The sequence below is a fragment of the Pantherophis guttatus genome, chromosome 5, assembly GCF_059756535.1.
Source record: "Pantherophis guttatus breed Tessera chromosome 5, ASM5975653v1, whole genome shotgun sequence".
Classification (NCBI taxonomy): domain Eukaryota; kingdom Metazoa; phylum Chordata; class Lepidosauria; order Squamata; family Colubridae; genus Pantherophis; species Pantherophis guttatus.
The window spans coordinates 40,208,524-40,230,183 of NC_142067.1; the positions used below are offsets into that span (position 1 = coordinate 40,208,524).

The following is a 21,660-nucleotide window of genomic DNA, read 5'->3' on the forward strand; positions in this document are numbered from 1 at the left end:
CCACATCTTGTCTGAAATTTCTTCAAAACTGTTGTGGCCTGCCAGCTGCCAGCAGAGCTGGTGGCAGATTCGGTCAATGAGGAGGTTTGGGTGGAACTTGGGCCAGTCCTGCAGTCTGGAGAAGGACTGCTGCTTCTTCACTCTGATGAATGCTCCGCGTCGGAAGCAGAGATAGAGCCAGAGCCATCCGACATTTCCCAGCTGCCTTCCGAGTCGGAGATAAGTGGGGAAGAACAGCTGGGGCCTGTTTCAGATGCACATATGTACAGAGCTGTCAGGAGAAGAGAACAACTGAGGAACAGGAGCCGACTCAGGAAGAAAGGCACACATGGACGCTGAATGGCCCCTCCCTGGCTGGGAAATAAATAGAAGCAAAAGGGGAGTGGTGGTTGCAGGAGACAACAGTTTGTATGTATGTATGTATGTATGTATGTATGTATGTATGTATGTATGTATGTATGTATTTATTTATTTATTTATTTATTTATTTATTTATTTATTTATTTATTTATTTATTTATTTATTTATTTATTTAATTTGGTTTCTATACCGCCCTACTCCCGAAGGACTCAGGGCGGTGCACAGCCAAACAATAAAATACATACATACAAAATTTAAAAGTAGAATTAAAATCAAATTAAATAGTTTTGGCCCAAACAAATTAAAACCCCAATCAATTTAAAACCAATTTTAAAATTTGAATATATAAAATACTAAAAAATATTAGAAATTTAAAAATCTTTTATAAAAGAGGGAGAAAATTAGGCCAGGCCCGCCTGGTGAAATAAAAAGGTCTTTAAGGCACGGCGGAAGGTGCGCAGATCCGGGATCCTCCGTATCTCCGGGGGGAGCTCGTTCCAGATAGTAGGTGCCCCCACAGAGAAGGCTCTCCCCCTGGGGGCCGCCAGTCGGCATTGTTTGGCTGACACCTGGAGGAGCCCCTCTCTGTGGGAGCGTACCGGCTGGTGGGAGGCTATTGGTGGTAGTAGGCGGTCCCGCAAGTACCCAGGTCCTGAGCCATGGAGCGCTTTAAATGTGGTAACCAAAACCTTGAAGCGCATCCGGAAGACCACCGGGAGCCAGTGCAGCTCGCGCAGGAGGGGTGTTACATGGGAACGCCATGTCGCTCCCATTACCACCCGCGTGGCCGCACTCTGCTCCAGTTGGAGCCTCCGGGTGCTCCTCAAGGGGAGCCCCATGTAGAGAGCGTTACAATAGTCCAGGCGGGAGGTGACGAGGGCATGAGTGACTGTGCGTAACGAGTCCCAATCCAGAAAGGGACGCAACTGGCGGATCAGGCGGACCTGATGAAAAATCCTCCCGGTCACGGCCGTCAGTGCTCTTCTAAAGACAGCCGTGAATCCAGGAGGACGTCCAAGTTGCGAGCCCTCTCCGTGGGGGCAAGCGATTCATCCCCAATAGTCAGCGATGGCATCAACTGACTATATAGGGATGTCGGAAACCACAGCCACTCGGTCTTGGATGGGTTGAGCCTGAGCTGTTTCTCCCCATCCAGATCCGCACGGTCTCCAGGCATCAGGACGTCACTTCAAGGGCATTGTTGGGGTGGTCTGGGGTGGAGATGTACAGCTGGGTGTCATCAGCGTACTGGTGGTACTTCACCCCAAAACCACGGATGATCTCGCCCAGCGGCTTCACATAAATGTTGAACAGGAGCGGCGAGAGGACCGACCTTTGCGGCACCCCACATATGAGGGGCCTCGGGGTCGACCTCTGCCCCCCTGTCAACACAGACTGCGACCGGTCAGAGAGAAAGGAGGAGAACCACTGCAACACAGTGCCTCCCACCCCTAACTCTTCCAACCGGTGCAGCATGATACCATGGTCGATGGTATCAAAAGCCGCTGAGAGATCTAACAGGACCAGGACAGAGGAGCAACCCCTGTCCCAAGCCCTCCAGAGATCATCTACCAACGCGACCAATGCCGTTTCCGTGCTGTACCCGGGCCTGAAGCCCGACTGGAACAGATCCAGATATGACGTTTCATCCAGGTGCTGGGGGAACTGATGCGCAACCACACTCTCAACAACCTTCGTCACAAAGCGAAGGTTGGAGACCGGACGATAGTTTACCAACATTGCCGGGTCCAGGGAAGGCTTCTTGAGGAGAGGCCTCACCACCGCCTCTTTCAAGGTGGCGGGAAAGTCACCCTCACCCAACAAAGCATTTATAATCCCCTGGAGCCAGCCTCGTGTCACTTCCCGGGAAGCCAGCACTAACCAGGAAGGACACGGGTCCAATAAACAAGTGGTCGCGTTCAGTCTGCCCAGAATCCTGTCCACGTCCTCAGGGGTCACAGGATCAAACTCATCCCAGATAACATTCTCAAGACCTGCCCCAGTCTCTCCCCCTGAGACTACCCAGTCGGAGTCCAAATCTTCCCGAATCTGAGTGATTTTGTCATACAGATACTGAACAAAATCCTCGGCTCTACCCTCCAAGAGGTCCTCCCGCGCTTCCTGGTGGAGCAGGGAGTGGGTCACCCTAAAGAGGGCGGCCAGGCGGTTATCTGATGATGCAATAAGAGCAGCAAAATAGCTACATTTCGCTGCTTTTATCGCCACTAAGTAATTCCTAATATGGGATCTTACTAGTGTCCGGTCAGATTCAGAAAGACTGGCCTTCCAACTACTCTCTAGGCGTCTTTTCCGGTGCTTCAACTCCCTCAGCTCCTCGGTAAACCAGGGAGCCAACTGAGATCGGCGCCGGGTCAGAGGCTGCAAAGGCACGACCCGATCCAGAGCTCCAGTGGCCGCCCTATCCCAGGCGGCCACTAAGTCTCCAGTCGAGGCGTGTGCCAGAGCCTCAGGAAATGGCCCAAGCTCCATCTGGAATCTGTCAGGTTCCATCAGGCACCTGGGGCGGAACCATCTTACAGGCTCCGCCTCTCTGCGGCGGGGTCCAGCGGTTCGAAGGTCGAGACGAAGGAGAGAGCGATCTGACCATGACAAGGGTTCGGTAACTATATCCCCTATCTCAAGATCCCTCAACCACTGTCCAGAGACAAAAACCAGATCCAGCGTGTTTCCCCCCGTGTGGGTAGGGCCATGAATTAACTGGGTCAGGTCCATAGCTGTCATGGAAGCCATGAACTCCCGAGCCACCTCAGACGCCTCACCCACGGATGGCAGGTTGAAATCCCCCATGACCATAAGCCTAGGGGTATCAACTGCCACCACGGTGATGACGTTGAGTAGCTCGGGCAGGGCTGTTGCCACGTGGCAGGGAGCCAGGTACGTGATTAGCAAACCCCATGACCCCATGAACCCATTTCACAAAAAGGGATTCACAGCCGGCCGTCTGAGGAACAGAGGCCTCCCTCGGTCTTAGACCTTCTTTAATAATAACCGCTACCCCCCCGCCCCTCCCCTGTGACCTCGGCTGATGGAATGCTTGGAAACCTGGTGGGCACATTTCAACGAGGGGAACCCCCCCTCCTGGCCCAACCAGGTCTCCGTAACACCTGCCAGATCCGCACCCCCCTCCTGAACAAGATCACAAATGAGGGGGGCTTTGTTTACTACGGACCTGACATTGCACAGCATCAGCCAGAGGCCTGGGTCCTGAGGGTCTATGCAACCTGAGGAGCAAGTAGAGCCTTGAGGGCCGGAGCACACCACCGCTCGTAAACAGCGAGTGCGCACTCCCCTAACACGATATGGCCCCCTGCTCCCGCCATATCTACCCCTCCCACCTACAGTACTGATGTTCAGAAAACTATCCGGACAAGCTCTAACCCCCCCTCGACCCCGGGTCCCCCACCCCCCACGCTGCGCTTCACTGCCAGACCCGACCCTCCCCCTTGTGGGTTATCCCCCATACCACAGCCCGAATTCCAATCTGACCCTCCCCCTCCCTGGGACCCCTTAAAAATTTGACTAAAAATTTCAATAGAAAACCCCTCAATCCCCTAGTTTGCACATGCCATTTCTTTCAGAAGATTTGCTTATTGTGGTTCGTGCCTCAGAAACTGATTGCCAGGTATTAATTTACAGCTTTACAACTGGAAGCTCTCGGCCTGGCAATTATCCAAGGACTGATAAGGTCTGTTACTGCATTCATACTGTATGTGAATGCACACACAGACAACGAGTCTGTTTCTTGGTTCTGCTAAGGCTGGGTCAGAACAAAAACTGGCACTAATGCTGCCCTCACGGCTTTCATCCAGACGCTTATAGATTATAGATAAGCATGCACCCATAAAAATGTCCTCTCTCATCAGTGTGCTATGATTTCGTAATATTGATTCCCACAAAGAATGAAATTCTTTAGAAAGCCGACAAATACTTTCCAGATGATAAGATCATCTTTGCCTAACCTGCATGGATCATTGATAGTCCAATATAACTCTCAAGCAGAAGGCTTCACTGGTGTATTAGCTGTGTTCTATTACTAAAGGTTTATTAATGGATGCAGCATATTAGTCACATGCACGATACCAAGTTTGTTTACAATCCATTTCACAGAGAATGCTAAGATTTGTAAAAATTACACTAAAACTTCTCACCTGCATTTTATATTTGCAGTTGTTAAAAATATGCTACTTCTATATTTATGAAAATATAATTTCCTTATCTGGAAATAAATCATAAGGACAAGAAATCAATTGATATATTTGGAAATTAAAGCAAAACTCATATACAGTTTTGCCCCACAGTTAGTAAATAGATAGCTGAGTTCTAATTATTATTATGTTCTTTTACACGGTACATCCTTTAATACATTACATTCTCTGAAGGATGTAATATATCATGCAAACCTATAAACCTTGGTTTACCAACCATAATGGCTGTGCTTGCACAATGCACATTATATTCAGTTAAAAGCAAATGAACCATGTCATGAGGCTTTCCTATTGTGGTGAGTTAAAGTACTGCCCACCAATCTTTAACTGGAGAGAAAATTATACCTGTATGAAATCTGTTTTCTTTTTCTATACTACCTCTCTTGACTCTGTTCCCACTTACTGTCAATCATCTGATTTCTCTCAAAGGTAATTGGTGACAAAATTTGACAGGTTTTATATACCTTTAGGCTGTCCTTGGATTGTGTTCAAATAAGGTGTGTATCTGTATGAGGGGAATATTACTTTAAGAGTGATAGAGGTAAGGGTGACTTGAACCTGTCTTTTTTCCTGGGGAAAAGATGGAGATGTCATTGAGAATCAGCAGAAAAAGATGTTGCCAAGGCATAGTTAGGTGTAAGAGGAAAAGGAGAAGGAACAATACACTATGTGTAAACCCAGCCACTGGTTGATTATAGGTACTCTCTCTTTGCTTAACCTACCTTGCCAGGATCATTGAAAATAAAACTGGGGCGAGAATATGTTAGATGACTTCTTAACTTCTTAGATAGTCGGTCTACTAAAAAGATTTTTTAAAAGATTGCAAATCAGGCCAACAAACATAGCAACTGAACTACAATATTATGATTCCTTATATCATGCTTTATGGGGTTATACATCAGCTATGAGAACATCATGGTAAACTGATTTTATATATGGTAAAGTAAGAAACAGTTGGAAAAAAATATTTTTCTGCTTGAACCTGCTATGTGATCAGGTTGTTTTTCTTGTTTTCTACCAGGAATGCTAATGCTGAAAAATGTTTCTGTAAACACCAACGGATACTATATCTGCCTTTCCCAAAACGTTATTGGACAGAACAAATGCAATATCACAGTTGCTGTTCGACCTCGTAAGTGTTTGGGGATGCTTGAATGGGGTAGATTTAAGTAGAAGAGAATACCACAGTGATAGAATAAGCTCATCAGTTTTTAGATCAGGCAGAGTAGTTCACAATAAGAATTATATGTTTCACTGGCAGATGCCTTTGAGAGTGCTGTGCTACAGTTAAGCATTGAATATTGCTCATTCACTTTTTACAGGCTTTGCTATATGACATTATCAGATCATCCTCCATTTACGTTTTGTCCACAGCAGAACTCGTTTTCTGCCCCTAAAAGATTTGCAGGATTTATCATGATTTGTTATGTAGATGAGCTAATTACACAATTCTGTGCCACAAAAGACTTTCTCTAATTAAAAAATATTAACTGCTTCCCCACCCCCCCACTTATACTTCTTCTGGAATAGTAATCTATAAGTGCTGAAATACCGTTTTTAAAAACGATTTTAACTCAAAACATTTTTCAAATTGTGGGTTTTTTTTCTTTTTTAATTAATGGTGTTTTATCATAATGGCGGGGAAAGGGAGCTACTTATTGTTTGCTTCTACATTTCACTAAACTAAATATCTGTGCAGTAGCTTCACAATTAAGGACATGTGTCAGAACATTTAGTAACTGTCTGAAGAAGGAATTGTCAGATGAAAAGTCCAGATGCATTTTGTTTGTGCAGCCTATTATGTTCCATCTACCAAAATGCCAATGCGCAAACAAAAAGATCTTGATTCGTTCAAGTAACTTGTTTATCAAGGGCAGTTTGTATCAGTCTCTCAGCTCCCATTATAAATAATGGCAGCAATTTCTGGCCACTATGATACTAGAATTATATTGAAAACAATCAAATTTTTAAATGAGAAAAAATATGGAACATTCCAAACATGCCCACATATCTACCATATTTTCCGGAGTATAAGACACACCTTTCCCCCCCTAAGAAGAGGTGAAAATTTAGGTGCGTCTTATATGCTAGTCACCTTCCGTATTGACTACTGTAACACTCTCTACATGGGGCTGCCCTTGAGGAGCACTCGGAGGCTTCAGCTGGTGCAAAATGCAGCCGCGCAGGTTGTGATGGGAGAATCCCGATACTACCATGTAACACCCCTCCTGCGCGACCTGCATTGGTTACTGGTTGCCTTCCGGGTGAGATTCAAGGTGCTGGTGATGACCTATAATGCCCTACATGTCTTACACCCAGGATATTTGGCGGACCACCTGCAGCCAGCAACAACATCCCATCGCCCGGTTCACGCCCATAGGGAGGGTCTGCTCAGGGTGCCGTCGGCGAGACAATGTTGGCTGGCGGCTGCCAGGGGTAGAGCCTTCTCTGTAAGCGCGCCCACCCTCTGGAATCAACTTCCCTTGGGACTTCGGCTGGCCCCTGACCTTCGCACCTTTCGCCGCGAATTAAAAACTTGGCTATTTGAGTTCCCCAGCCTGGACTGATGGAGTTTTTACGGGTTTTAACTGTATTTGTTTAATTAGGCATTTTAATTTGCATTGGATTGTGGTTTTATTGTTGTGAGCCGCCCTGAGTCCGTTGGAGAGAGGGTGGCATATAAGCCTAATAAAATAAAAAAATAAAAAAAATAAAAATAAATACACTGAATGTAGCCCTGCCCACCCACTGGCCTTTGGCCTCTGCCTTCTAGGAATTTACCTCCTTGCAGCAAGCAGCAAGAAGAAACAGCTCATTTCAGCTTCAGCACAGCCTAATTAGCACAAGTTGATTGGATCGGCCTCCTGACTCTCAGCTCTTTTGATCTCAGCTGTTTTGCGCTCTGCTGCTTGCTGCAAGGAGGTAAATTGCTGGGAGAAGATTTTTTTTCCCTTGTGCTAATCAAGCTATGCTGAAAACGAAAATGAAAGTAAAGCAGGCTATTTGCTGTTTGCTGCAACGAGGCAAAATTGCTGGGACGCAGAGGCAGATTTCTTTTTCTTGTTTTCCACACCAAAAAAGGTAGGTGCGCCTTATAGTCTGGACCGTCTTATACTCTGAAAAATACGGTACTTTCTTCCCATACAGTACAGCCTTAACTTCACTTCACCCATTTTAAATATTTCTCACCTAGTCTGGTATTAATTAAATGACTCTCTGTGTTTAAAAGTAAAAAAAAGATAATGTCTGTCTCTTGCATTTTCCCCCTTTATTAGTGTAGGGCAGCGTTTCTCAAACTTGGGAACTTCAAGATGTCTGGACTTCAAATGCCAGAATTCAACTCCCAGAATTTGGGGGGGGGTGATGTCCACATTTACATTTTTTAAAATGCAGTAGAACAGGGGTCTCAACCCCCGTTCAGAATTGGGCCACAGAAACAACCAGTGAGCATGCGCACAGCTCCACTTGCCACTCATGCAGAAGTGCCCCTCATGCCCCTCCCCCCCCCGCTTTCACCTGTCCGTAAAGCCGGAAAGGTTGAGGAACACTGCATAGAAGACAGGCTTTTTAAAAATCTTCATTTCTTTCCTGATAATTTTTTAGTAATATTATTTTTTTCTTAATATTACTTAATAATATTTCAGAAATAAAAACCGCAGAAATTTCATTTGAAATTATTTATTAATAATGTCTTTACTTCAAGTATAAGTAATGTCAGTTATTATTCATGGACAGGTAGGCTATAATCATACTCTATACCCAAGCGAGCTGTACCTTGAATTTTTATTCTTTTTATGGAATGTTCTGCTGCTTAATTACTCAATATTCTTTAGTACTCTGCTGATATTCAGGATAATATTTTTAAACATGTTCAAATCTCTAACAAATGTCTTTTCTGAAACACAGCCAAATAGCTTATCAGTTCTGTCATAACTAACAGCTAATCTTTTCTCTCTGCAGCATCCATGAACATTGCTCTTTATGCTGGAATCATTGGTGGGATCCTTGCTGCTGTCATTATCATAAGTGTTTTGGTTTATTGTTGTTGCTGTAAGAAATCAAAGAATAAGGATTATGAGGCAACGTGAGTGTCTTTTGTTAAAAAATGTGGGGATGAGATGGGATGGGAAGAGAGAGATTGTCTATTTTAAAGGTAGGGTAATCCCTCCCCCCTCCCCTAAAATTATTTGTAGCGCTGTTCACAGTTCGGCTAAATAAAGCTTAGTAATGTCAGTACGGTTCGTAAAAATGAGAAATTTGCATATTGTGAATTAAAATTTAGTCAGTATTTTCCTAACTCTGCCACTATTATTCTACACCTCCAGATTTGCTCATGCCTGATATAGCAAAACCAAGCACAATCTTTCAGTACTGTCATCGGGTGCACTGTTAAACCTAGCTATGCATCTTGTTCTTTACAAATGATTGGTGGATTTTAATTCCCATTCAATAAAACAATTTCCAACTTTAAAGTATTCTTCTTCAAATTATACTATTCAGATGTAACATATTGCTGCTTTATTGGGGGAGGGCAGGATAAGATAACTGTGTGAGGTAAATCTATTATGCCAGGAAAAATGTGATGACATCTGAGAGCAAATGAAATAAAAATAGTAATTTAGAAATTACTTTACAATATTTTGAGGTCAACATCATTCTTGAAGTTAGAAATAGATTGTTGAAAAACACTTTTTATGTAGTTCTTAATGCCTCTTAATTTAAGCAATTAAAATAGTATCTGAGATCTTGCAGGTACATCCTATGTCCCAAACAGTATCCTTACACATCAGACTGAAAGGTCATTTCACTTTTGGCATATGGCCCTCAACATATTTCAGAACTCTGGTCTGATTGATAAATTTCCATTCTTTGTTCTAAAGCAGTTTTAAAGCTCCAGGCTTTCTTTTAGCTTATTCTAGATCAGTGATGGCTAACCTTTTCCTGACCAAGTACCCAAAGTCGCCCGTGTGTGCCCGAATGTACTCACATGCGCCCGAAGCCCCAAAATGCAAAGCACCCGTGGCCTCCGCACATGTGTAACCCTCACGTGCACCCTGCACACATGCCCCGCCTCCTCACGCATGAAGGCGTGGCCCCCATGCATGTGCTCTGCCCCCAAAGACCAGCTGGCTGGTAGCAGGCGTGCATGCATGCGCAGCGGAGCTGAACTTGGGCGACGGCTCACGTGCCATCAGAGAAGGCACTGCGTGTCACCTCTGGCACATGTGCCATAGGTTTGCCATCACAGTTCTAGAAAATATAAATATAACTGCTGGAAGACAATATGCAAGAATATAGGAAAATATTTCATTCTGCCACACTGAAATTTATCAGATAAAAATCAATTTAGACATTGTTTGGAATAGGAATTACTCGCTGCTCTCTACTTTTTAGGGTTGGTAAGCCACTTGGTAACACATACATTTTAGTGAGTAATCCCAAACCACTTCAGAGGTTTCAGATTTTAACAATTACCTAAAAGGCAGAGTATACATTTTTCCCTTTTCCACATTTGGATATGCATGAGTAGCATAAATGGATTCATCAAACATTCTGAGTACATGAATAGACCAAAAGAAATTTAACTGCTTCTCCACAGCCCCACCTCTCTATCTATTTTCTTGGCATGTTTCTAAGTAATCCGATTTAATTTATACAAAAGGGACACTGGTTAAATAAACAACAGAAAAAGACAGAAGAGCGGAAAGAACCAAGGACTGCTTAACAGATAAACAATACAAAGCAAAATAAACACAAGAAAAATTATTTGTACACCACATTTGGTCGAACAAAGGAAACTTAAATGATTAATTTAATGTTTTCCTAATAGTAGCATATCTACTTTGTAACGCTTGTCCAAGAAAAGAACCTTAGCCAACTTCTCTAGAGAGATCTACTTAAGAAGTCTTGGCCTTGCAGCAAACATAATGCTAGCTTTCTTTTTACCAAGTCCCTCTGAATACAGGATTTAGTTACAGCAGATTAAAGAGTTGGTTTGGCCATTCCATTATTGGAAAGAGTCTGGTAGCATCTTTTCAAAATAACACATTTTATTTTAAGGTATAAGCTTTTGTGAGCTGCAGCTCACTTCATCAGATGCATGGAGTGGTGTAACTTATTTAGAATTAAAATACAATGGGATGAAGTGGGGATGTGCAGAAGTACTGCGTCAGTTTATTTATAGTATGTAAACTCTACTGTTTCTCCCTCGGTAGTGCTGGTAAAGCTTCTTTGTTCTAAAACTGCTACTTTGAGATCTGTAATGAAATGTTTCAGGAGGTAAATGTTTTGCTACTACTCTTGTCTTTGTTTTGAATCCTGATACCAAATTTGTGTCTGTAAATTATTTTGTTCAAAAATGTCAGGGCTTGTGACGATGCTACTTTATTAGTGTAGGGCAGTGTTTCTCCAACTTGGGAACTTTAAGGTGTCTGGATTTCAACCGCCAGAATTCAACTGCCAGAATTTTGGGAGTTGACGTTCATTTTTTTTTTAAAGCTGCCAAGATTGACAAGCAATAGCATAGATACAAAGTAGACATTTGGTTCGTTGCAGGTCCCAACAACTTCATACACAAACTTAAAGGTATCTTTACATGTTATATATACCAGTGGTCCCCAACCTTTTTATCGCCGCGGACCAATCAGCCTTTGATAATTTTACCGTGGCCCGCTGAGCGCGCGCAGGGGTGGGGGCTTTGGGCCACACGTGCGTACCTGCGCGGGGCTCTCTTCCCTGGAGCCTTTGCGCACGGCCCAGGAGCTTTTGCGCACGGCCCAGGAGCTTTTGCGCACGGCCCAGGAGCCTTTGCGCTGCAGCGTTCATGTCCCCCGGCCGCTGTGCAGCCCGGTGCCAGGTACTCCACGGCCCGGCACTGGTCCGCGGACCGGGGGTTGGGGACCACTGATATATACCATCATCTGCCAGTAATACCCCTCTGGATTCTATGTAAGACAAACAGGCCAACTTGAGTTTTTGTGCATCAACAGGTTTCAGGCTATCTCAGAAGGCCTGAACAAACACAATGGGTTTTTAACATATTACAAGTGTTATTTCATAATATAGTTGTAACTTGACTCTCATGGAACCTTTATTTAGATATCTCCCCACCCACTTCATCCCAGTGTATTATAAACTATCAGTTAAAGCGTTCAATGTAGACAAAGACCCACTAAGGATCATATTGTCTATGGCTATTTGGTGGTTCACATTTTTCCAATTTATCAAGATGGATATAATGCTTAACTGTATCAAATGCCTTACTGAAGTCAACTAAAGTATACTACATCCACTGCATTCCTTTGGTCAACTAATTTAACCATTTTCTCGAAGAAAGGAATATGATTTTTCTGGTATGACCTGTTTTTAACAGATGAATGCTACTTCTAGTAATCACCCTATTTGTTTCTAAGTGCTTGCAAACCCATTGCTTAATTATCTTGTCTAGGATTTTCCCAGGTATTAATGTCAAATGTATTGGTCTGTAGTTTCCTGGGCTCACCCCCAATTCTTAAACATTTGGCTGTTTTCCAATTTTCTAATACATCCTTTTTTTCTAGGATTTAGAGCCGTGATGGCGAACCTATGGCATGCGTGCCACAGGTGGCACGCAGAGCCGTATTAGTGGGCACGCCAGCTCAGCTCTGGGGCACATGCGCGTGCCGGCCAGCTGATTTTCGGGCCCTCTGGGCCCACCAGAAGTAGGGAAACAGGCTGTTTCCTGCCTCTGGAGGGCCTGGGGGCGGGGTGGGGAAGGCCCGTTTTTCTCTTACCTGGCTCCAGATCCTCTCTGTGTATCTGGGAAGGGCGAAAACAGCCTTTCCCACTCCCTTGGAGGCCCTACGGAGGCTGAAAGGGCCCATTTCCCGACTCCCGGTGGGACAGGAAGCGACGTTTTTTCCTGTCCCCAGTCTCCAGAGACTCCTAGAGAGGCTCCTAGAGAGGTTCTGGAGGCTGGGGACAGCAAAAAATGTCACTTCCTGTCCCACCGAGAATCGGGAAATGGGCCCTTTCAGCCTCCGTAGGGCCTCCAAGGAAGTGGGAAAGGCTGTTTTCGCCCTTCCCAGATACACAGAGAGGATCTGGAACCAGGTAAGAAAGAAAAACAGGCCTACCAGGCCATCATGTGCTAGGAGCGGGGGAAGGGGGGAGGGGGTTGCGCACGCATGTGCATGGGCATGTGCGCACATGACCCTCCCCCGCCCCCCCTCCTGGCACGCGATGGCAAAAAGGTTAGCCATCACTGATTTAGAGGATCAAATACATCAGCTAGTGGCTACATCTAACATTTCCTTCAACATCCTGGGATTTAATCCATTTAGCCCAGGAGACCTGAATTCATTCAAAACTACTACCTATCTTACCAATTTCATACTTATTTTGATCTACATTTCTTGTCCACGCCCCACAGTGCTACTTCTGACAATTTGGGCTACTATTTCAATTTGTGCAATTTCAAAGTAGGAATTAAGCAATTCAACTTTGTTGTTATCTGACATCTTCTCACCATCTTCTTCTAACTTGTACACCAGCTGTTGACTTTCTTCTTCTTCTGGAGATAGCTAAAAGATACTTTTTGTTTGTGATTTTTGGCATTAATACCAAGCATAATCTTATGCTGAGCCTTAAATTCCTGATCACATCATTGCAGATGCAGAGTATTTCCTCATATTTTGCTTTTCTTACATGGTCTTCTTTCCATTCATTACTTGTTCTGTTTGTTTCTCTTTTTGTTTATCAGAGACGTCTTTACAGATAGAAGAAAAGATTTGTAGCTCGGGTTGAACTGTGAGATCCTTGCTGGTTTCTGAACTTGATTGTTTTCTTGTAAATGTTTCATTACCAAATTAGGTAACATAATCAGTGCCATTATCAGCACTGATGATGTGATTTAGTTTGGTAATGAAACATTTATAAGAAAACAACCAAGCTCAGAGAGCACCAAGGACAGTGGTGGGTTGCTATCAGTTCGCCCCGGATTGGGCAAACTGGTAGTGGCGGCGCCCATCCGTTTAGATGTCCCTGCGCATGCAGAGGATCCCAGTCAGTGTTGTTATTAGGTGCCTCCTTCCTTGCCTTTCTTTATCCATTTTGGTATTGATTACGTTTGGAGCCTCAATTACCTAATTTTTCAAGAATTTCCCAACTCTCTTGAACTGTTAATCTGAATCTGAAAAGATGCTATTAGACACTATTTTTTGGCTACAATAGGCTAACAGAACTGTCCTTCTAATGTTCTTCAATAATGATTGTATGATTTTATGATTGCAAATCACCTACCCTGTTTCCCCCAAAATAAAGACATCCCCTGATAATAAGCCCAATCGGGCTTTTGAGTGCATGGCAATAAGGCCAATCACTTATTTCAGGGTTCAAAAAAATATAAGGCAGGGTCTTATTTTTGGGGAAACATGGTAGAATAGCTTCTAGGTGAGATGTGCAACATATAAGTTTAATAAATAAATGCAGTAATTATTATAACTACTTTTAATAAAAAAAACCTCTGATCCTCCAAATTAATTATTTTATGTCTAATTTTAGGGAGACAGAAAATACATTCCAACCTAAACATGAGGCTGTTCGAATCCGGGGACCTTCCAGAGAAGACATTGGAGATGAAGACGAAGGAAGGCCAGAAATGTGATTTGTGTTTCAGTTGTCTAGAAGCCAACACTTCCACAACTTTCTTTCCATAAGAAAGAAAGAAAAAAAATTGATTTATAATCAATATTACTTGTTATTCAACAAATAGGACTTTAATATATGCATTGTGAGTGGGATGAAATAGAGGATGAATATCTATGTAAAAGATACAGGAGGAGGAGGCACAAAACTGAGTAAGATATTCTGAAATAAAGATTCAGATTTACTTCAGATCCTGGATCCTTCCAGGATCCTTCTCAACTGCTTGCTAGAAAGAAAAGAAAAAACCCTTGGGAAGTGTTATCTTGATTTTATGCAAATTTTGAATGCAGCAGATGATAATTCTTCAACATTGACCTTTTCTGCTGCATTTGGAAAACAGAAGCAAAATTAAACACATCTCAGTTTCAATGGAGTACTTTTAGTATTGTAAGACAAATATATAAAATCTATGACTTCAGCCATTCAGCATCTATGCGCTGGATACTTAGTAATCATTTGGCAGACAGGGTACAGATCATACTAAAGCTATTAAGACTATGCTTGTTCTCCTACTACTCCAGTGATGGCATATATATTTAGAAAGATGTTGATTTTCCCTGAATTGTATATATTACTCTTGCTATATTTCACTATCACTATCACAGGCTTCAATTGAGCAATATGTGCTCCCATTGTGCCTCCAACTGCCTCCATTATTTTGCTTCTGGGTTTTTATTTAAATAAATTTAAATAATTATTTAAATAAATTTCTATTAGGTTTTTCATCCTTTTTGCTAGCACTGCATCAGAACCAGTGCAATTATGCTGCTAACAATGATTTTATATTAAAAAAAGGAAAAGAAACATGATTGCAGCTGGCTACAGCTTTGTATATATGGTCTATTAATAATTTTTATTCTAAAAATTTGCTATATTTTGTAAGTTGATTTTTTTTTACTTAAAAAAATGTTTCAACACTAGTAAGCACTGTTAGTCACAGATCAGCCACATGGGAATAGAATGCCTTGCCTAATTATTGCATCATTATCATTACTTTGTTAGAATGTAGTGAATGTTAGTGAATGTTTAGTAGTATTTAGTGAATAGAGTGGTTTCCGGAATTGGGTATGTCTGGTTTAGTGAAAAGAGGGACTAGGGATGACATGATAGCAGTGTTTGAATATTTAAAGGGTTGCCACAAGTAAAAGAGGGAGTCAACCTATTCTCCAAAGCACCTGAAAGCAGGACAAGAAGCAATGGATGGAAAGAACCAACCTAGAACTATAAATTTCCTGGCAGTTATAACAATTAAATCAGTGGGATGACTCAGGGGTGAAATGCTACCAGTTCAGTCCGGTTCGCCCGAACCGGTAGTAAAAAATGCTACTGATTCACCAAACTGGTAGTAAAAAATGTTAAAAGATGTTCCGACGATCAGCTGAGTGACCCGCGATTGTCAGAACTTTTTTTTTTAAGGCATTTTTTTTACTACCGGCTTGGGTGAATAGGTAGTAAAAAATGCTTTTAAAAAGTAAAAAAAAGGTTCCGACGATCACAGCTGTGGTGTGCGATCGTTGGAGCACGTTTTTTTACAGGGGTGGGGGTGGCAGTGGGAAGAGTTCATTTTTGCTGCCAGCAGGCTTCCCTGAAGCCTGCTAGGCAAGAAATGGGGTGGGGGGTGGACAGTGTGTTTTTGCTCTCAGCAAGCCTGAAGCCTGCTAGGCAAAAAATGGGGGGGGGGAGGTGTAGGCAATAAACAGGGGGGTAAGGGGTCCGTTTTTGCTCCCAGCAGGCTTCCCTGAAGCCTGCTAGGCAAAAAATAGGAGGTGTAGGAAAGAAAGAAAAAAAGAAAGAAAGAAAGAAAGAAAGAAAGGAAGGAAGGAAGGAAGGAAGGAAGGAAGGAAGGAAGGAAGGAAGGAAGGAAGGAAGGAAAGAAAGAAAGAAAGAAAGAAAGAAAGAAAGAAAGAAAGAAAGAAAGAAAGAAAGAGGGAGGGAGGGAAAAAGGAGAGGAAGGAAAGACTACAAATCTGGCACTAGATGCAGCTTCAGAGGATAATCCAGGGCTGGAAGGGACCTGGAGGTCATCTAGTCGAACCTTGCTCCAGCAGGACATTGTTAGTGAGTTTCTGTCTTTTGATCCCCCAGTCACATAATTACATAGCCACGCCCACCCAGTCACATGACCCCACCAAGCCATGCCCACCAAGCCATGCTCACAGAACTGATAGGAAAGAAATTTAGATTTTACCACTGGAATGACTCCATAACTTGTGAGTGCTCCAACACTGGAGTTTTTAAAGAAGGCATGGGACAATAATTTGTCTGAAGTGGTGTAGGTTTTCCTGCTTGAATGGGTTGGACTAGAAGACTTCCAAGGTCCCCTCCAACTCAGAATAACAATTATTCTGTTATTTTTTTAAGGTCCTAAATCCCACACTATGAAAACATGTATGTTCATCAGTGATACCATGTCAAATATTACAAAATATCTAAAAATGTACACAATCTTTCAGAATTTGTATTCAAATTGTATTTGAATGTTTCATTCCGTTTTTATTTGGCTTGTTTTGAACCGAAATACAATTAAAATAATTTTGTAAGCCAAGCAGAGAGTTTGCAGTTCTTCTTTTAGGAGTGGGAGGAATAGCATTAATGTTATGACACTAATGCCCATAACAGCGCACTTCAAATTACCCGATGCCATGAGACTGGAATATGTCCAGTTGTACTCAATAGAACAGGCAGTTTTAAAGTTGGCATAGTATCATCTATATCATATTATCTCAAAATTGATTCTCGCTTTCTCACTCTCCCCCATAAACAATCTATTCATGGATTCCTGTGGAAGAACTGGCAATATTTGGCCAGTTTGGTCTGTCTGACATACAATAAGAGCAGCCCCCTTTTCCTGTATATTCCCATATAGCACTTTTTCCTATGCTTGAGTGTCCTTTAGTTCTATCTTCAGGTCCCCTTTCCTTCTGAAATTGGGAGGAAGTGCCCTAAATCACCATGCTTTCAGTAATAGTTCCACTATCCAATATATGTCATGATGAAGAGCCCCCAATTTTCTTATTCTCAAAAAGTATGTCCAGCAACATGCAAAAATGTCAAACTTACAAGCATTGCATTCACTGTTTTTTTCATCATTATTACATTTGTTTCCCACCTATCTCATCAAGAGGTGACTTTAAAAAAAAAAATCTTTTTGTTTTATTGTTCTCATATATAAAGAGTTAAAATATGGAGATCAGGTAAACATCAAAGAATATGATTCACCAAGACGTTTTCACAGATGCTCAGAGTCAGAAGCTCATCTCTTCTTTTAACAGAAACTAAATATAGCACAGGGAAAACTCAGTGCCTATACCTTAATAATAGCCCAGACTTCATTTCTCCTATTGTCACAATAATCTGCAGGGTAGGCAAGGGACACTGGCTGAATAGCACTGCATTACATTACCTGATCACCAATTAACATTGTTAATTCTCTGAAATAGACTTGTGTCAGGAGTGGAGCATGTACTGGGTGGAGATTTTTGCATTCAGAAAAAAAAACCCCATTATAGAACATTGTTATTATGAATCCTCATTTCCCACCCCACTCCCATGTTTCTGCATTTGCCCATAGTATAATTTTTGGGAAAGATAAATTCTGTATTCCAATAAATGAGTAAGCTATTTCTTTTTTTTCTAAGTATGCATTCCAAAGACCAGAACTCACAAATAGATATTCATTCCAGGGATGAAATGCTACCGGTTCGGACCGGTTCAGGTGAACTGGTAGCAGATATTGAGGCTGGTTCGCTGAACTGGTAGCGACTGGTGGCTGGCCACGCCCCTGAACCGGTCGGCGGCCCACAGTCCTGCAATGCTTCCCTGCCTTCTGCGCTGCCTTCCTGGTGTCCCCGTGGCCAGCTTCCAAGGGCAGACAAGCGGAAGGCTATGTGGAAGGCAAGCAAACATGACAGGGCTGCGGGGAAGGGAGCTAGCAGCCTACTCCCTTCCCCCCCGCCCTGCCATGCTTTCCTGCATTCCGTGCTGCTTTCCCGGCAGTCCCGCACGCCCGCTTGCTTTCAGAGGTCAGCATCCAGCCCGGCCTGCCCAGTGGGTGGGCGGCTGGCCCTTAGTAGAGACGCCACCGCTGCGCTGCCCTGGGACATGTGCAGCAGCCTGGGACATCTGCCTGCCATCCTGGAGCACCACTGAGGCACCACTGTTCACTTTCTTCCTTCTTCCACCATGAAACGAAAGCGAACAGGGGCAGTGGTACTCCAGAAGGGCAGGCGGACATCAGGAGGGGAGGGCAGTGGGTTGTTCCAGGAAGGGCCTGGAGTTTCCCTCAGCTGCAAACACTGAGATTTGAGGTCTACAAATCATGTTAAATGGCAAGCTATTGATGGTTGCGTGGAAGGGAAACGAACTGAGCGTGGGACGGAGAGACCGCAGGGCTGGCCAACTATATCATTCCCTCCGTGGCCCACCTATGAAGTCTTCAGCTCCGTGTGCAGCGCCAATAGAGGCTTGGGGGGGTTCAGGTGAGATGCTAGAGCACACCCAACCCTGAGGTATTGGCAATGAACTAAAAGGCACTCATTTTCCCGTCGCTCAGGGATTCGAACCCTCCCCCTAAGTAAATGTGACAGGTGACAGGGAGTTCTGTGCAAATTCTGAGAAAGGCAGCTTTTGGGTTCCCAGTCCCCATTTAAAGCCCTTTGGCCTCAGGAGTTCTACAGGAAGTTTAGAATGGGACTGGCTGTTCTGCCCCAGCTCTGGATTCCAAGGAGTGTGACACACACAAAGCTCCAAAAACGCCGTATAATACAAACAGACCCCTTCCAAAATGCAGGCTTCCAGTGCAAATGTCCTTATCAGCCTGCTATGAATTACAGGGAATAAACAAAGTCCGACAAGAGTTGGCAACCAGCCCAGAAACCAAGATATAACAAGAAACTCACTCTCAAAATGCTCTGCATAGTAATTAAACATTGTTTCCAGCAGCGTGTGCTATCTGTGAGCGAACTTAAATTGGCTAAGGGAGTGGCCAATTAGCCCCAAGCCTTACTCTCAATGAGACCTCCTCCTGAGTAGCCACTCCTGCCTTTTGGCAGCCCTGCGTGCTTGAGCATTGAGAAGAGGCTCCTCCACTTCACTTTCTTCACTTGAAGGAGCCTCTGGAGGTTCTGAAGGCCCTGGCTGAGTCTCTGCCTCTGGCACCACATCCTCTTCAGCCTCTTCGCTGTCTGACTCGAGCGCTGGCTGCACAGGCTACTGGCGTGACACCACACCAGCCTCCTCATCGTCAGGATCAGCTACAATCCGTGTAGGCCACTGGCGGGCCACAACACTGGCTGCCGAGGAGGAAAGGTCCTGGGGCTGAGCGGAATTCCCAATCTTTCTTTAGGCAGCCTTGAGCACGCTTAAAAAATGAGCCCTTCTGCCCAGATGCTTCTGTCCACTTTCCCACATCCCACCTATTGCTCCTTCTCAAACTTCCTGGACTTTTCTCCGCGCTCTCTCTTTCCTATGCCAGATGGCGGAGGGAAACTTAAAGCATGGGGGCTTCAGAAGGGCAGAATGTGCTTCAGAATGTGCAGCTCCTGGCTCTAACAATGAGTGACATGAGTGATGGCAAGTTGGCCATGCCCACCCAGTCACATGACCAAGTCACGCCCACCAAACCACATCCACAGAACCGGTAGCAAAATGTTTAAGATTTCACCACTGATTCATTCCCAATGGAGTTTTGGAAAGTGCCATAATTCTATAGCAGTGGTGGGTTTCACATATTTTTACCACTGGTTCACCACATGTGCGCACGCTTGCTTCACACAAGCACCTTCCGTGCATGCGCCCAGCCTTCCATGCATGCATTTTGCTCGCCTTCCGTGCATGTGCCCGGCCTCAAAAACCTGGCTAAATAGGACGTCTTTACGCCGGGGGGGGGGCACTCGCGATCTCCACTACCAGTTCACTTGAACCGGTATGAACCGGCTGAATACCACCACTGTTCTATAGGTTGACCAATCTGAGACCTGGCAAGTTACCGTGTTATCCCCAAAATAAGACATCCCCTGATAATAAGCCCAATTGGGCTTTTGACCGCATGGCAATAAGGCCAAGCACTTATTTCAGGGTTCAAAAAATATAAGACAGGGTCTTATTTTCGGGGAAACACTGTAGTTTTATTCTTTAGACAATTTTCAGAATAGTCAGCCATACAATTATTTCATGAAATAAAAAACTTGACTGATAGAAGAGAATATTTATCGCTCAACATTGAACGGTGGTTTTCTTGGTGGTGTCTGAGCTTGGCTGTTTTCTTGCAGACTTTTCATTATCAAACTAGATAACAGCAGTGCTGGAAGTGAGTTCTAGAACCAATTAAAAGCCCTCCAAAACATTCTAAGTAAACCAAAAGACCCAGCAGCTCCAAAAGAAAAACAGAAGTCATCTACAACATATAGTATAAGGCAGGGGTGTCAAACTCAATCCCGTTGTGGGCCACGTTGGGATTTTGTTTGCTCTTGTGGAGTTGGTGGGTGTGGCCTGGTCATCGTGGCCGACTGGGTGGGCATGGCTGGGGCAGTGGCAGGGACCAGTGTGGCAGGGGTTGGTCCCTTGCTGTCTCTTGGACAGCCTGCAGGCCAACTCTGTGGCCTATCGCGGGCCAGATTTGGCCTGCGGGCTGCATTTCTGACACCCCTGGTATAAGGACTGTTATAGCTGCTATGTAAGACAAAAAGGTACAAGAGTAGCAGAGTGCATCTATGAACATCAACTAACAGTCAGGAGACATGATGAAAATTCCTTAAATTCACAACATGCGAGCAGACGTAATCATAGTTTCAACTGGGAAGTTATGAGCAACCTAGACCAAGACAAGGGAAAAACACTTTCTCACCAGCAGTCAACACCCAGATGAGCAAAGATTAATACCAAGCTTAACACTAGACCAGCAATCCAGAAATAAACAATACCCCAATCAAGGAACTACCAATTCAGATAAATAAGCTAACAATAAACCTCAACCTAATCAAAGAACCACCAAGACCACTCCCATCAACACTGACAGGACAAGCCACTAGTATATAAAATGAGAGAAAACCCACTCCCTTGAAGCATTAATGATTAAATAATAATTTATTTGATGAAATATCTGCAAAAAAACAATCATACTCAGAGAATACCAAGAATCTCACATAAAACTGGACCAGTCACATATTAAATCTCTCCTTCTCTCCCTCTGTGGTTTTAATTTAAACATATTTAAATTAGTTTCTCTATCTGTGTGTCTTTTAAATGCTACTGTCCTTATATGACTCTTTGGGGAAGAAACCAGCTGGCCAGCAGGAGGCGTGCGCGCATGTGTGGTGGAGCTAAACTGGGGCGACAGCTCGCGTGCCCACAGAGGGCGCTGCATGCCACATGTGGCATGCGTGCCATAGGT

At 43.8% G+C, this 21,660-nt stretch overlaps 2 protein-coding genes across 2 annotated transcripts in view; one reads left to right on the plus strand and one right to left on the minus strand.

Annotated features, from left to right (window-relative positions):
* Positions 1 to 16,075, plus strand: part of GPA33 (glycoprotein A33) — a 37,767-nt gene extending 21,692 nt beyond the window's left edge. The window contains exons 5-7 of the mRNA XM_034414155.3: positions 5,608 to 5,718; positions 8,547 to 8,670; positions 14,127 to 16,075. Coding sequence (XP_034270046.1) covers positions 5,608 to 5,718; positions 8,547 to 8,670; positions 14,127 to 14,229 — 338 coding nt within the window. The 3' untranslated portion in view covers positions 14,230 to 16,075. The remainder of the gene's footprint in view (positions 1 to 5,607; positions 5,719 to 8,546; positions 8,671 to 14,126) is intronic.
* Positions 1 to 21,660, minus strand: part of MAEL (maelstrom spermatogenic transposon silencer) — a 65,696-nt gene that overhangs the window by 12,686 nt on the left and 31,350 nt on the right. The gene's annotated exons all lie outside the window — the stretch shown is intronic.